The sequence below is a fragment of the Strix uralensis genome, chromosome 21 (assembly GCF_047716275.1).
Source record: "Strix uralensis isolate ZFMK-TIS-50842 chromosome 21, bStrUra1, whole genome shotgun sequence".
In the NCBI taxonomy this organism is placed as follows: Eukaryota; Metazoa; Chordata; class Aves; order Strigiformes; family Strigidae; genus Strix; species Strix uralensis.
Window position 1 is genome coordinate 8,903,001 of NC_133992.1, and position 17,608 is coordinate 8,920,608.

Genomic DNA, 17,608 nt, shown 5'->3' on the forward strand with positions numbered 1-17,608 from the left:
AGCAGGGAAGCTGAGGGTCTCGAGGGCCACTGAAGGACCTCTCCATCCACAAAAACTGCTCAGGGGCTCTAGGAAGTTGATGAGTTTGTACCAGCCTCAAGAATTCAAGGATGAGCCCAAGCGAGGCCCTTGAGGCAAGCCCATCATGCCAAAACCCCGCCCAAACCACGGCTCTGCTTTCGTTCCACTGATGAAAGAGCCAGAACCACCGGGAAGAGCAACAGAAAAAGGAGGAGGAGGAGGAAAAAGGAGCTAAAATAAGACACCAAAAGACAAATCCGAATTTCCAGCCCTGTGGCTGAGGTTAAGAGCCAGAAGACCTCAGAGCCACCTCCGGGTCCAGGCTGGAAGTACATTTGCAGGGTCCCTGCGACAGCTGCCCAGCAGCTGCGAGGCTCCAGCTCGCCCCAAGTAATCACTCACTTTCTCATTGTTACTCTGCACTTACAGCTATAAATAGACAGTCCATCTGACCAACCCCCTCATTCATGGTCTCTGTCAGATGGGGACAAGCAGAGTCCTATATTTGCAGCACATCTGGCAGGCTTAGGTTTCAGGGTGAAGGAGTGCAAGATGTGCAGCCGTTGAACTCGAGATCTTGCAGGGTTTTAATTAGCCAGATTGTACTTGGACGGAGACACGCATCTAGAAATAGCAAGAGAAGCCTTTTACCATCTATTCTACTCAGGTCTTACGTTCCCCCTTCAAAGCAGAACATTATAATCCAGGAATGAGCCTCACATGGTTCTAGCAACTAACAAGATCTGAGACATGGCACAAGCTGGACATATAAAAATCTTCACTGGTGACAAAGAAGAAAAGACACATTTACAAGTGCTATGGCTTGAGTGCCTTGTACCACGGAGTCATTTATTTAACTGGCTGGTGTGCGTGGTTTTTCCAACACAGCAAAAATAATAAGAAAAGTGGCAGCTAACTTATCATCTCACCTTGGCTCCTCTTTTCATTACTTTTTTTTAATGCACTTGAGAAATTCTGCTGATCACATCACTATTTTGGAAGATACAAGGAGGCAATGCTGGTGACAGTGAAAGAAGTAGGAGAAACCTCAGCAAGAAGCTCTTGGCAGGAGACAGGTTGTTGGCAGAGTCTGGGCCCAAACGAGCTGCATCGCTTGAGAAACTGAGGTCAGGTCTTCTGCAACTCCCCTTCTCTACGATGAAGCGTTTGGAAATACACCACTATCCACAATGGTTTTGTTGGGGATAAATCCCCAGAGAGCTGTGGTTCAAAACAAGAGCAAGGGGCACCAACCTGCAGGACAAAGCCTCCCAGAGGCACATACTGCCTCCAGTGCAGGGTTTGGAGGAAAGCTGCTTTGCTTAAAACACCCTGTCCTTTTTGTAACACTACAACTCCTCCCCTCAAAGCAATTCACTTTTAAAGGAGAAAAAAAGGGAAAAGTTATGCAAATTAGATGTTTCGTGTCAAATCATTCACACCACTTCTGCCTGACTGAATTCTTCAAATAGCTACCAAACAACCCAAACCCCACCCTAGGTGTAATCCACCCCAGCCTGCTGGGCTTTGTGCCAGCACAGAGGGACAGTGCCATGAAGTGGAAAAGGCTCATGATAAAGAAGGACCAGGATTAATTGCTCTTGTAAATTTAATGAGACAAAATAACTGGAGAGAGCTTAAGTGGCAGCAGAGAAAATTTAGGTTAAATGTTAAGTATAACTTCAGAAGTACCAGAATGGTTTGGGGCAGCTGAAACAGCCATCAGGAGAGATGGAAAAGTTGTCAGAGGGGAAGATGCTCAGCAGTAAGGTGGATATTTGCCTGCTGCTGTCAGTGCCCAGCAGCTGTAGCCGCACGGGAGGCAGCGGCTCACATCCCTGCAGACTCACGGGAGCTCCATCAGGATAAGAGTCACTTTGATTTTTGGGGGCAGGCTCCAGCAAACCCACCTGTGTGTTGCTGTTGCAAAGCCCTGCTCATTTCCTGGGCAAACTCCCCCAAAACTGGCTTCTGCTCAAGGGTCTGGCATTAGGGCGTGCTGAAATAAATCAGACAGCAGAGGACAAATGTCCCTTTACTGCTCCTCCCAGTATTGATCCGGCACCACTTGCAAACTGGCCAGCCCTCGCCATCTGCCCGGGCTCTCCGCAGGCTGCCATCTGGCCGATGGTAAAGCAAACCGAGGGGCCAGCGGGCTGAAAACAGGGAATTTGAGAACTTTCTAGCTCCCCTGATACCCTTTTAGTTTCCGCTCCCCTTTCCAACACCAATTGTTCTTTTGTTTTTCGGGTTTTGCTTTTTTTTTTTTTTTTTTTTAAAAAATAGCTGTTTCCAAGCAATTATCTGCCTTGATCTGCTGGATAGCTGACCCAGCGCTGGGGAGCTGCATGCAGCCCAGCATAATCTCTGCGATACCCCAAAGGTGAAAGCACAATGGGTTCATCAAGGCATGAACATCCTTTATATACGCCAGCACCCCGCGGCCACCTCGTGCCTGCACGCAGACAGCTTGTTTCTGCAGCACACATAAATGGCCCTCGTGGCACTGCTATTGATCCACTCCCAGCCCTGGCGCTGCCTTTTGTCCCCGGCTGCCGCGGCTCCTCTGCACTGGGAGGGACCTCGCTGCTGGGATGAAGGTCCTCGCTCTCGTGGGGACAACGGGGGCAAAGCCTGGTTCCTTCCGCTTCCCAAATCTGCACCTAGTCACAAAAATGTTTATATTTTGAATGCTTTGCAGAACAGGAATTCACCCAAAATCTCAAATGGGGCATGCCAAACCTCTCCCTTTGTCATTAAAGTTGAAATGAAGCATTTTGACATTCTCCAATAAAACCACTTTTACCAGCCCCTAAAATGTCTTGTTAGAACCAGCTCAACATTTATCCGGAGCTTTTTATCGCACAGCACAACGCTCGAAGAGACAAAACCTTTGGGAGACTCCTCTCTCCTGGGGGCTGACTTGGTGGTGCTGAGCCCACCAGGGTTGTCCCTCCTCACCTGCACCCCAAGGCTCGGGGGGACGGCAGGCTGGGCCCTTGCAGCAGCACATTTCATAGCGGTTTTACGGACAGGACTGTGCATCCCTCCAAAATGATCCAAAGTGCAAAAATAATCACTCAGCTGCACAGATGTAGCAAGTTAACGTGGAATAAACACCCTGAGATGGAGGGGTCTCTCTCGCAAAAGGGAGGACTGCTGAGCCCGATTGTGCTTTTCGGTAGAGGTTCCTTCCACTGCTTGCTGTGAAAATCATTTCCTCAACGCCAACAAAGCATTTTGGATGCACTCAGATCTTCCCAAGGCTGCTGGATCATCAGCGATATTAAATGCAAAGATGCTGGATGGACTGAATCATTCCCAGCTCGTGAATGACGCCCTTGTTCAGCTGCTTGGAGATTGGCAGCAGCTAAGAAAGAGCTTTCTCATGCGGCCCCGCGGTTTGCCAGCGCCCAGCATCAGTGCCCAGGACGCACCATTGTGACCAGCAAATTTCCAATGAAAGTTTCCTTGTCAAGCACGGAGAGACGCTCCTTGTCAAAGGGAGAAAGGGGAACTATTGCTGATGTGTCACCAGGCAGCGGGAGCGGCAACACTCGACTGAAGGGGCTCTCTGGGGCATTTCTGGGGTTTTTACAGTTGGGGGTGAATTATGTCTCCGTTTTGTAGGTTGTGTTTCCAGGAGCGGATCTGGATGACAGAATCTGTGCGATATCCCCATGCGGATTTACATGTGCCTTTCCCCAGCGGTTCTAACTAAAGATGTAAAGAGGAGAACTTTACAAAGAATGGGAAAAAAGGGAAAAAGTTGGAGACAATCTGGGACAGAACAGGGTGATCAATAAGAAATAAACCTCTAAGTCATCTGAGCACAGGACTTGGGCACATAAGCCCCTATCGTAGAGGGACCAACTCACGGCCGTGATCAAAGGAACAGTTCGGAAGCTTCCACCCGGACACCCTGCAGGAGCTGCACCCCACAGCAGAGCGGTTAAAGCTGGGAACTCATCTTCAACACCAAATAACCTGCTCCGAGCGCACCACGCCAAAACTCCGATTTCCAGGAGAGGGCTGCCATCCCCACCAGCACCTGTGTGCCAGTTCACACAGAAACCTTTCTCCAATTAAAAGCCCGCCTGTGTGTGAGAATCAGGAATTTTAAAACCCAATATTAAAGGGATTTTGCGAACTTTAGGAAAAAATGTTATTCTTGAAAGGAACCCTTTATAAGTTAAAATTTTATTAAACTGTAGCTGCTGGGAGCAAACCGCGAGCAGGGGATTCCACGGTACTCTGTTCCCTTGACTAGTAATTTATGATTTACTTTTGTAATAACTGAAGCCATAAGGAACTCATTGGATTAAGGAGCCTTATTATTTATGTTGTGGAACAATAATATTTAACTGTATAAAGCCACATATCCACCCATACAGACTTTCCCTCCGTATGAAACAGACTGCACTTCATAAGTAAAACCCTGGCCGACGGGAACGCTGCCATCAAATTCCGATAGTTTCACCGTATACGTTGTACTTCAAGGTTGCTTTTAAAAGCCTGTTCTATCATCGCCACGGGCAGCAAAACACAGACACCAGAGACCCAGATAAATATAGACACAGAAACCCCGGCAGCATCACCCTGCAATCCCACCGCGCCACCAGCGACGGGCAGGATGCGTCCCCCCTGTGAGGGATTGCCCTGGGGCTGGCTGGCGTGGCCCAAAATCACTTACAGGGGATGCAGACCCATGTGCCAGCACCCACACAGCCCCAAAAACACCATGGGGGGTCGGGGGGGGTTTCCAGTGCTGAGTTAGCAATGGGTACCCTACTCCCAGTGAGTGGCTCAGCTTCGGCTGGCTCAGAGGACGAATTACGTCCCAGGGTTTTGCAGCTAACGATGGGATTCAGAGGGCGGAGGAGCTTCCCGTGGGCTTGGCCCCCCTCACCCCCCACTGAGCCACTCGTAAACTCAACCCAATTAAAAGTGATGTCTCCCAGGGCTCTACATGGGAAAAGACGGAGTATTGTAAGAGCACAAAAATCTCCTGGCAAGACGATCAAAGCAGCTGGCCCGGCTCTCTGAGCCCTGCTGTCAAATTTTATCTGACTTTGCTGGAACTACATTGCAACTTCTCCCTTTTCGTGTCCCCTCCCCGTGAGAAGGCGAGGCCACTTACTCCGCCAGCTCCTCCAAGCTCCGATATACGTCGTCATCATTTTCCGTGGTCTCCTCCGACGGGAAGGGCCTGGGGAAGGAGAGGAATGACAGAGTTATTGGTGCCTCACCCCTTGCAGCAGATCCCCCTCAGCCCCAGCTGAACTCAGCCCAGCCCCGAGCACCCCATTGAGCAGAGGGTGTTTCAGAACAAAATATTCATTACAAATACATTTTTTCCTATTGAGGCATTAGCTCCCAGGACGACATCATCTCCGCTGCTTCCTGCAGGCAGCGCTGGCACAGCGGGACAAGAAACCAGGTGGTGAGGCTGGTTCACCACAGGGCATCATCTGAAGCGCTGAGGTGCGAAGCTGCATCGTCTAACAGCACCTCAGAGACCCCGTGGCTGAGCCACCGCTCCCCGCTGCGCTGATGCCGCACAAACGACTCAGTAGAAATCTAATTCAAGTCTGGTGCTGGACTCGTTGAGACAGAGAAACACCCTCTCCTCCACGTGTGATGGAGCCTTTCTACCTGCGAGCCGCTGCCTGGCTTGGCCAGGGCACAAGTGGGACACACCGAGCCTCATCCCATCAGTGTCTCCCACCGCTGCGAGCAGCTGATCCTACCAGAATGAATAAGTCCTTACAAACCCTGGGTTTCCTCATCTTAATAACTTTGTGATCGCTGAAAAAAGTTAAAACCCTGGGGATGCGGGAAAGGGCACCAAAAGGGCAAAAGGAAGGGGGGAGAAAGCAGATTTAAAAAGAGAAATGGAAGGAGTGGGGGGAATACAAAAATTCCTTGGCTCATTCTGAAGTAATAACCAAATAATGTATGAAGGAGATGAAAAATACTGCTTTAATTAAACCCAACGTATTATTGCTGGCACAGGGCCATGGCGGGCTACGGCTCTGCTGGGGCTGGATGCACCTTGCGACTACGGGCTGCGTCAGGCCGTCACAGCAAGCCCTGCTCCAGCCCGAGCGCGGGGAACACGGGCTGCAGTGGGGCAGCTCGGTCTGTCCCCCGTGGGCATCGCAGCGAAGGCAGCCGGGGGTCCCCAGGCTGAGAGCTACGTGGGATGGGATGCTGATGCTGTGGGGGAGCAAACTGGATACACGTGAACTTTTAACTGCCCCCAAGAGCAATTTCCTTCTCTTCCCTCCCACCCTCCCTGTTTCACGTCAGATTGCCTCTCCTGAAAGATTTAATACATGGCTGGCTAGCCCCCAAATTTGCTATTTTTGGATCCTGCCTCTCGCATTAATTTGCCTTCCCTCCTCTGCTATACTTCACCCTTCCTTTGGTGAGCAGCTTCAGACCAAGGCTGTTGAAACAGCGCTCAAACCTGCAGTGAGTTCAATTAAACCCACGACCAGGTGGTGAGCCCAGGAGGGAGAAGAGCCACGGTGATCCCAGCACAGAGCAGGACCATTTCATGCTCCAGCAGCTATCGCGGCTACCACACCCCTGTGCGAGATGCAAACCCACAGGAACCAAGGAGCACCCGAGGCTGGCAGGTCTAACCGTGCCCACGGGCAAAGCGGCAACATAGGAGGGAGGAGAGTGATGGGTGGGAAGAGCAGATGGGGCTGTGCCTGCTCTCAAAGTTGCATTGCAAGGCAGGTGCCATTGGGTGATCCTCCCAACGCCCCAACATCTGGCACAAACAGCTGCCCACACATTTGCGAGATGCAGGGGGAAGCCCACTTTGGAGAGAAGCTTCAAAGCAGGGAAGTGTAGCGAGAGACCAGGAGGCACCCAAAATCTTTACAAAACGTGTGTGTCTGTGTTTCCTCTCCCCTGCCGCCCCCTGGGGATTAGTGACAAACGGAAAAACCACGTGAAGCACAGACAAAAAACCATCAGCAGCTCCTGCACGTGGCTGAGCTGATCATGGGAACCGGTCTCAGACTTCAGCCCTGACAGGTGAGGGGGTACAACAGTCACTGCCACAGGGCTACACCATCCTGCACAGCTTCAGCCAGAAAGGAGAAATCGAGGTGACCTCTGTTAAAACACCACTTGTTAAAATAATAATAAAAAAAAATCCACCACAAGGCACAACCTCCTTTCTTTTACATGCATCTTCTGCTCTTAATCTCTATTTCCTTCTCCAGCACTCACCGTGCCAGAAAGAAAGAAGTAAAAGAGCCATAAAGAATATTAAAATCACAAGCACACGTTTTCCAACCATAAATCTGGGCTTGAGGTGTAATCAGTTCCTGTGATAAACCCCCCCACGTAAGACAAGGAGACAGCAAAGAGAGAAAAGCATTTTCTAATGAGAGTTTCATGGAGACGGTAGCTCCGTCAGCCCTCCCAGCTTCACCTTGACCATGGGCAAAGCACCGGAGTGAAAGTCAGGGCAGGGGAGGAATTAATAACCTGTATCGCTGCAATAGCAGCTAATGGTTAAATAAGGATGCACAAAATGTAATTAGAAGGAAAGTCACACCTAGGAGAGGATTACTAAATGGACCATCTAAAATCTGGAGCTGAAGGACAGCTTTTTGGAGAAAGCCTTGGGTTTGCTCTTTGTTCGTCCTCTGTCCCCAGCTGCCCATGCCACAAGCAGCTCTGGAGAGGCTCCCCTGTGGGGAGCTGTGGGAGCAGAGCTGCCATCTCCCCACAGCTCCTCTCGCCTTCTCCAAAAGAGGGTGCCAGCCCCCACACTGCAGGACAAGTCACCTAGGGCTGGGACCACGCCATGGGCTTTGGCCAGCTCTCACCCAAATGGTCCTTGTTCTTCCCCAAAAGCCCTACGTGCAACAACATAATTTAATATAACCCTACTAATTATGGACATTATTTAAAATATCTGCCTACTTTTGGCTTCAGTTCCCTTATATATCCATTTACATTAATTTTCTTTGCTGAACACAGGAAAATTAATCCTCTAGCAACAAGCCGACGAGGATGAACCTCCAGCAACCAGCTACAGAAAAACATATTAAACACTTTTCTACCAAGACTCAAACAGCACCAGGGGCCAGGGCAGTGCTGGGAGGAGGCACGGGGTGAACTGCCCACCCCAGCCCTGTCCCATCAATTATTCCCCATGTTGCTGGTTTTGCCACTTCCCATCAGGTCACCTTTGTGGCTCCCCCCTGCAGGCTGGGCTCATTTTGGGGAGACGTTTTCCACTTGAGCTGGCTACAGAAACAGATTTGATGTGGTGGGGAAAGGCTGGGGGAGAAGAGTCCTGTTCTCGGTCCTGCCCCGCCAGATCCACATCAAGGCAACTCTAAGAAAAGCCAGCTGGGTGAACTTTTAACCCAGTATTTCTCACCAGGGCTTCCCCTGTGCACATCCAGGTCCAGCACGGGACTTGCATTGAGGCACCTTCATGCAGATTATCAACTTGGCCCCAACCACGCAGGGAGAAGCATCTCCATCTGGTTGGGCAACGGTGCTGCACGTCCTCCAGCCATGAGCTCCCCAAGAGCAACCATGTTGTTTGAGACCAGTTTGGATGTTGTTTTTTAAAAAAAGAGCAGAAACATTGGAAGCCAAGGGGTCTAAAAGCTACTGATTCCCTCAGAAATTCTTAGGGATCTCCAGGTACATTGCAACTTCGTGCTATAGCTGGGAATGCTCAACAGTAATGAGTAAAGTCGTTTGAAGCCACTGAAACCCAACAGGTTTGCAGAGATCCCAGTTCATTTAAAACTATTTTGAAAATATCTCTTATTTAATATCATTAGTTAAGCACCAGACTTTGCTTTTTACTCCACCATCATGAAAAACCACCTGCTGAGCCATTTATCCTCCCAGCCTGTGCCTGGGCTGCAGCAAGCCCAATCCCACTCAGATGAAGAGCAAAAGCCCCAGCAACATCAAACACCGCTGGAACAGGCTCTTAAGAGATAATAAACCTCCCAGAGTAGACTTCTTCACAGACAAACCCCACAGCATTCAACAGCGCCGCTTCCAGAGATCAAAGAAGAGAACGAAAGTACGATCAATCTGATGTGTTTGTTTTAGAGACTAAAAGAGAAGGAAAGACCAAGTAATTTGTTATGGAGTTTAGAGCGAGCTTCTCCTCTTGAGGACAAGACTTACAGCAGATGATCGTTCTTGACACGTGATGCAGAGCACCCCCTTGATCTTAGAAAACATTTAGGCTACTTTCTGGGTCGGAGAGCTTGCACACACACAGCGCCCTGCAAACACGACGTGCTCTCCCAAGGAAAGGCAGGAGCAGTCCACAGCCACAGTACATCACCCGGGGGGATAATCAATTAATATTTCACAAGGCACGTAATGCAAAAGCCCTTCTTTGCTCTCCTCGGTCACTCGGGTTACCCTGGGATCCATCCCAGGCTGTATCCTCATCAGCCACCCCCGCGCGCTCCCCTGCAGTAATCCTCTCCGCGGGGAGAAGGCGCAGCTCTCTCTGGCTGCTCTCTCCTCTGAATTATTTAATGGGAAGAGCCAGGTAGGCTGCAATTCTAACAGCAATAAGCAGAAAGATTTATTTATTTATGAACATATTTCAGCATCTGGGTGCCTTGTCCTAGCAACTGAAGCCAGCTGTTCACCGCTGTACCGTCACAGAGAATACAGAGCGTCAGGGACAGGTCAGCTTTAGTCTGATAATTTTGTACAGTAGCATTTGAGCCTCAAATCCACGTGTGACAGAGCGGGGAGGATCCAGCACAATCTGGCATTCTGATTTCTTGGGGTCAAACACCAGCCCTGGGAACAGAAAGCCTGGTGAGAAGCAGGCAGGGTGGAAATGTCCCACTGACTGCCCTCCATCCCAAGGAGCTGTTCCCATCCGAGGCCGCTCTCGGTGGAGATCCTATCAGGCAGATCGGCAAAGAGGTTTTCATGACTTGTGCAGACACCCACAGGAGACTAAAGGAGGTGGCTTATCCCTTACCAGGAGCAAGACTCCAGCCTCCCAACACCAGCATGATAATCTCCCCCCATTTTCCTAAATCCAGTGATCACACTTGAGTGTTTTAAAAAGCAGGCAGAGTACGTGACACCCGCGAAACCTGAGCTGCTCCCATCTGCTGCCCCTTCTGTGAGGGATTTCTTCACAAATGGAAAGGACCAGAGCCTCAAGCTGGTGAAAAGGAGCTTCTACAGCTCTGCTGGGATGGACGGGGCTGTGCCGAGTCTTCCTGGCTCAGGATCTGGCAGAAAAACATTTCCATAGGATGGTATCCACAGACTGTCATTACACCTTGCATTAACTCACAAAACCCATGGCTGGGTGTACCGGTCCTCCAACAACTCCATCTTGAAGAAAGCATCATGGCAATACAAAGAAAACCCAGGGGAGTCTGCGATTTCACCAAGATTTTGGACTTCAGGATGTGCTTTCCATGCAACTTTGGGTGGGGGATTACCAGCTGGCTTCAGCTCCTGTGCTTCCAGATGAGTCCATCTGTCCCACCGCTGAGGTTTAATGATACTTCAATCCCCAAATGTATTTCTCCAGGGAAAGCGCTCAGATCTTGGCTGTTCATAGCACATTATTTTGATAGCTCCAACCTTCGCCCCCTTTTTAACTCCTCTTCTTCTCCAGGATGGCAAGCCACTCCCTGAGCAAGGGATCACCCCGTCCCCATGGGTCCCCCATCAGCCGTTGGTTCTGGCACCCTGGAGCCGTAGCAGGTCCCCTGGGCATGCCATCGTGCCTTCATCAGCACAGCACTCCTGGAGCCGTCCAAAGAAAACCATGTGGTTTTGCAAGACGTTTACACGCAACTGAAAATGCATTCATCATCGGCTTCAGTGGGATTAGGCAGATTAAAGCAGCACTTAATTTACTGATGTACCAAGAGGTGGCTGAGAGCTGAGCAGGGATGAGCAAAGAGGTGACCTGGAGCTGCTCTTCCAGCTCTGCTCTTGACCCAGGCAGCACCTCCGAGTTTTGGTTCCCATCTGTGAAATGGGAACAGCGTCAGGGAATAATTTTGGTAAAGTGCTGCGAGATGGATGAAAACCATTCTATTAATGCCCAAGAGCCATTTCTATAAAGCAGAATGGAATCAATTCTCTCCTTGCAGAACAAGACACATTGGAGCATACCAAAAGCTGCTGAATTTAATTAAAATCATACTATTGTGTTACATTACTCATCTCTGGAAAGAAGCACCTCATGCTGTGCCAAATTTTAGACACGTCCTCTGAAAAATTATGATTTGCTTTTATTTGTGGTCTGGAACTTGCAAAAATTCTCACAAGATTAATTCTGATAGAAATTCAGTGGGGAAACAGCAAGCTACATCATCAGATAACACAAAGATGATGATTTTGCAGGAGAGTACTTCCAGCATTTAGCACAGCGCACTGCACAGTGCCCAAGGGTTAGCTGCATGCCCTGCTTTATCTTTAGCTCAAATCTGAACTGACTATTTCTGGAGACTATGAGACAAGAAAATAACAGCTCGTATAATTTTATGTTTCAACACATTATCGCATTTTTAAAAAATTCTCATGTACCAATGTTTCGCTCAAGAAAGCGGTATGATTTTCTCCTCACTTCAGCTCCACGTTGATGATAACAGATGGATAAAATCAAAAGGGGAATCCAGAAATGTCTTTCTCAAAAAGAAAGGGGAAAAAAAATACCCAAACCCTCTGGGGTAACAGCACAACCAATCACTAGGAAACGATTTGGCCTAGGTCTCTGACCCAGAAGAAAACTAGATTTGAAAATGCTGTGGCTGAAAATCTACGGAGCAGGGACACCAGCAGCCCTCTCTCCTGGTGGGACATCCCCATGGCCCTGGTTCCACCAGGAACGCGTGAGAAGCAGGTTGGGGAGGAGGGAGGATGCTCTTGCAGCTCACGTGCTGGCTTGAAACCGCAGCAGCGCCCTGCTGAGCCCAGCACTGTTGGAGTGGGTTTGCACCCACCGTGGGGGGAGACGGCCAGAGCCCTCACCCCGGCGAGCCAGCGCAGCTAAGCCAAGCCCAGGGCACCTTCGCTCCAGGCTGATGGCACCGCTCGCCCGGGAGTATAAAGATAAATCACAGCCAGTAGGTACAGACCTGCGACACGCCCCATGGTATTAACAACACCCCGGTGAGGCTCTACAATTGCCTAGCTTTGGAAAACACTCTGTTAAAAGAAAAATCTTGCAACCCCCATTTTTAACTTGTAGCGAAGCAGCACAAGGAAATCTTTTACTAGTCCAAGCAGCAGTCTCTCTGCTGTACCTGAGCAGCTGCAATCCTATGAAACACACGCCAATAAAAACAACTAAATATATATTTCTGCCTGCTTCCAGACCAGCGCCAGCACTGCTGAGTGTTTGCACAAAAGCACCACCAGCACGTCCCAGCCAAGCGGGGTCCTACTGTGCGATGTAAACTCGATCTAAACAGAGCACCTGGGCTGAGCCGCACAAGGACTAGAGAGACGTGTGCTTCCCCCTCTCCGGTGCGGTGCAGAGAGACGTGGTTTATCCCAGACACCTGAGTACACCCCTCCCCAGGCACAGCCCACGGCCATGCCTCCAGCCCTGAGCCCTCCTGTCCCCCCGCACCAGAAGCCCCCCACGTCTGAGCCCCCTGATTTGGACCAGCCAAGCCCGAAGCCCTTCTCCGTACCTGGGGCAAGGACTACATTTCAGAGAGACCTTTCCAGCACCTTTGATTGTCAACCTATGCACTGACCCTGCGCAGGAGAGAAAGCTGTTTATGCCTTACTGTGGCACCCCAAGGTGAGATGGTGTGAGGGTGGCCCGTGACACAAGAGGGAGCCCCAAGGGAAGCACTACATGGGCGAGTCGACGAGCAGTGACAAGGCAAACACCCCCAAAACCAGCAAGCCCCACATCTGACTAGTAAGCAGAGCTGTGTACATCAGAACTGTATCTTCATTATGCAAAGCTGCCGGTGGGGAGGGGGCAAGAGAAACTGCCTTTGCTTTTATTAGCAGATGCTTACGGGGTGACCTCAGCAGCTCCCAAGCCTACAAAGCAGCCGCACAGGAAAACATGTCAATGATATTTGTCAGACTCTCTTAGGAGCAAGTCTGTGAGGATACAGACTTGCCAAAATAAACGTGTTAAAACTGTTTTTAGCTAGAAAGGCACTGCTTTTAGCCAAGGACCCTGCTTAGTGACAAAGGAAGAAGCTTTATGGTCACTCCTAAAGAAGGTCCGTCCATGTCACAGGAAGCCATCTCCACTAAACCCCCCTCCTGTGAGGTCTGTGGCTGAACCTCTGTGGATTTATCCTGGTCAGGACCGTGGTCAGTCCCAGGACTGGTCCCATTCCCAGACTCCCTGGAGCACAGGAGAGTGCTGCACAGCAACAGTACGTATTTCCAGCCACAGATTCCTTCCTCAGCCTTCGATATCCATTTTATAGCAACATTTACAGCGCGTACAATAGATACACAACGGCAGTAAAAAAATAATGGGCAGAGTGCAATTACAGAGAGCACATTGGCAATGAATAGAACAGTCCTTGTAAAACCAACCTTACAGGAGAAGAGGTCCTGTAACTACCTCCTCACCAGAAGACACTCTTAAGGGACTTACTTGTTAGCGACTTTAATTGCTTGCCATTTTCACACAAGCTGGATCCACCTCCTGTGTTGAGCTACCATCCCCAGGGGCAGGGGGACCAGAGACCAACTATGAGCAGTACGAAGCCTCCATCATGCTGCAGCATCTTTGAGAATCCCATAAAGCTTTCCCCCAACTCCCTTCTCTCCTCCAGGAAAGTCTCTTTGATCAGCTATGCTTGGGCTTGGGCCATCCCATCTCTTCCAAGAAGTGGGTTTTGCTGGCAGGATGACAAAGTCTCCTTTACAGGGTCACCCCCACTGCAAACCTAAGGGTAACCCCACAGCGCAGTGGGGCTCAGTCAGACAGGAAATGGATTAAAGCCATGAAACCTGGGCAAAAACTCTAAGTTTAGTTCTGAACTGGTGGATGAAGCGCCAAGGAGTTTCCAGATCAAACACAGCTGACCAGCGAATGACACACACTGGGAGCAGAGATGCACCCCTCTTGCAGGGCAGGGGCTCAGGGCTGCCCACACAGGTCCAGCTCCATTTGCCCCCCTCTGCCCCTCTCCTGCAGGCAGGGCACTGTGCCCTGAGGAATGCTGCTCGCTCAGCACCACAATATTACAACCCTGCGAATGGTGCAGGCGGGACAATTGTGACTCTCCCTTCCCATCCCTCCTCCCTTTCACCCACACACACATCCTGATATTATTGGCAAGTGCAGGAACTCCAGGGCTGATAATACTGCAAACCTCATTTTGAGCACATCAGTCTGTTTTAACAGCCTACCTGGGCAAAGCTGAGCAATGCTGAACCTCGTCAGCAAGGCACAGGGTTTAGCAGGCAGAGCAGGATGGTAGGAAAGTCTCCTCTGGGTTAAATCCCCACTGATGGCAGGATGTTGGTACAGCTCATTTAGCTGCCTTGAACTTGACAGGAGGTGGCTCCAAGCTGGGCTAATCCCAGTGTCGAGCTTCTCTCCTCCCAGCTCACCATCTGCATTGTAGAGCTGGGCAAAATGCAGACACGATGGCCTGGACAGTGGTCTGCACTAAACAGGGTGCCTGCGGGCACCCCAGCCCCGACACCCGCTTGGCACCAGATCTGCCAGGGTGGAGGGCACCCACGGGCTCAGGCGAGCATCAGAACTGGTGCCAGCCCCTACCCTGGAGAGCCAGGAGGGTTCCTCTCCTCCACTGACGTGTCCAGCCTCCTGTAAGCAAAATAACAAATCCCAGCTCCCAATGTACAGGACTTTCAGGAGACTCGAAGGCATCCAAAGCATCATCTCTCCCAGACCAAACCTGCCCTGCAGCCACAGGCAGGCAACAGGCAGCTCCCAGCCAAGGGCTTGCCCTCGACTGCCAGCAAATCTGCTCTGTCACCCCGGGGCAGGAGACCTGCAGAGGTTAAATGCCAAGAAAATCTATATTTTGGCTTGTATTTATTTATTTGTTTAAATGCAAGGTAAACCTCAGCCCAGGGCGTTGGGCTGGCCTAGCTGTGTTTGACTGGAAGTAAAACTAATGTCACTTATTCTTCCAACCAGCTGCCCCCAGGGAGCTGTGCCATGCCACCGACCTGAGGGGGTCCTGTCTTGGCCCCCAGGATGGGGAAAACACAACCATCCCCTTCTCCACCGCCCAGCCAAAGTGCTGCTCCCACAGAAGAAAACCTCCTCTTGACAAATAGGATTCCTCCCTCCTCCCCATTTGCAAATGTTTTTAAATCTATTTTATTAACTGCAGTGTCTTCTGAAGAAAGTCACTTAGAGGTTCAGTTCATATATAAAGGATTTACTTAGATTAAGGGCCTCTGTAAAAGGCCTTTGAACATGCTAACTCCTTCCCGTTTTCAGATGGTTTCACTGTGCACACATTAAAAATGCATGCAGGCAGCATGAGCCAATATTCCTTAACCTCCTGCTTTGCTTGCAAAACTCTGCTTCCAGGAAAAACATATATCTCGGGGAGATGAAAAAACACATGCCCCCTCCGCTCACAGCTCACGTTCAGCCCACGGAGCTTGCTAGCACGAGGTGGACGATGGCCGGAGCCCAGAGGATGCCGGGATGTACCACGGGCAACGGACAACAGCCAGGGCTGAGCAGGAGAGTCTTAAGGGAAGAAAAAAAAAAAATTAAATCCTGGTTTATTGGGACCTGCAACAAGAAGTCCTGTTGTCCTCCAGAGAGCTGAGTTTCCTCAAGAAAACTTGGAAAAGGAATGAAAACTCATGCTCCAGAGCACAGGAGAACCTTTGCACAGCACCCCTGTACAACCAGGCTGCTTCTGTCTGCTGCAAGATCCTCTCACCTCACTTGGAAGCATCTAGTGCCAGTCACCGTGAGAAATGGGGTAATGGAGTTAACGGGCCATGATTATAGGTCTGCGGTGGAAACTCCTGGCGTCCTGGCTATAAAATAAAGGCTCCTTGTTCAGAGACAGCCACAGATGGGCAAGGAGCATGGTGGTAACTTCTCACTGTGACTGCTGACAGTTCTCCAGACAGAGAAAGGAAAGGATGAGAACTAACAATTAAAAAAATCCCCTCTCCTTAGCTGACGGGCAATGCTACACAATGAGGATCATTTCTTTGTCCCCACACAGAGCCCTGTAAAACCACGCACGGATGAAAACCCCAGGAAAAGGGTATTATCACATTACCACAAAGCCTGTGCTCCCAAAGGAGATCAAAAGGCAGCACCCACAACAAGCCAGGTGAACAAAGGCATTTCTCACCTCCCCCTTTCTGAGAGGGGAAAATAAGATATACAAAACTAAGGGATTTGCCCAGGATCACGTACAGGACCTGGGGCAGAGCCAAGATAACGTAGTTTCACACATCCACTTTTCCTTCAGCACGTCTTTATCTACAAAAGCATCTTTCCTCTGAACACCTTAAATTAAAGAGAGAAAATGTGCCTTTTTCTAGGAGGCACCAATAAGCCTCTCGCCATGGAGGCGCTTGTTATGCACGGGGCACTACCCAAAAAATAACCCAGTGTGGTGGTGGCGATCCTCGCAACTACACGCTTCTTCAATTAGTGGAGAAACATCGTCTGTGCTGTTTGTACAGCCCCGTGCAGAAGGGAAATCTCGTTTTGCAATCCTTACAGACCATCACCTGCTAGGAGGTGAGACAGCGATGCACCGTGCTGGAGGGTGACACTGGTTTCTTCAGGACTTCTGAAACCTGCAACTGGGACTAGAACAGAGGAGGAGGAGGAAAGACGCAGCGCAGGCTGTAGCTACAGCTGCAACAGATTAAGCCCAGCCTTAGCAGTGTGCTGCAAACAAAACATTGCATTCAAGATAATTTTTTGCCATGTTTTGCTGCTTGTAGGTTGTTCCTTAGAAGAAACACTCTGTCATCTCAACACAGCTATCCTGATAGCTATCTGATTTACTCTGTGAAACAGGGTTTCTCTGGCAAGGCTCGTGTATCCAGAAATTATTAGACAGAAAGACTATTTTTTTTTCACTGAATAGCATACAAGATTGATTTTTATTTTTCTACCCTACATGCCATGAAACTTATTTAAGGACAAGTAATAGGCTTTGGGGTTTATTTCATTCTTAATTTGCGTGATCCTGATTCTTAGACCCCAAAATAGGGGTTGGAGCAGAGCCACATTCATGCTATAGGGCTGAAAACCACCCAATCCATATCCCATCCTAATTGCACTGTATTTACCATGGTTTTGAGCACCGTGACTAAGCCAAGACTCTTCCCATTTATTTCAATGGCAGCATCTTCACTGGGGGAAGGAAGGATAGGGACCCCAATTGTCAGCGGGGACCCCAGCGAGCTGAGGGGCAGTGGTGGCCGGCGTGAGCAGTCCTCTGGGGAGCAAGAGCTGCTGCTGGTTCCCAGAGATTAAATTCATTCATCTGAAATTAGTTTCTGTCATTGAGGCTTTTGTGACGGTGTAGTAAGAAATCATCCAATTAAAAGGAAAAAAACATGCAGCAATGGA

The 17,608-nt window shown here is 49.9% G+C and overlaps 1 protein-coding gene across 3 annotated transcripts in view; it reads right to left on the reverse strand.

Moving 5' to 3' along the window:
* VAV2 (vav guanine nucleotide exchange factor 2) overlaps positions 1–17,608 on the reverse strand; it is a 149,411-nt gene that overhangs the window by 33,077 nt on the left and 98,726 nt on the right. For all 3 annotated transcript variants that reach the window (XM_074891253.1, XM_074891251.1, XM_074891252.1), the window contains exon 4: positions 5,162–5,230. In XM_074891253.1, the coding sequence (XP_074747354.1) occupies positions 5,162–5,230 (69 nt within the window). The remainder of the gene's footprint in view (positions 1–5,161; positions 5,231–17,608) is intronic.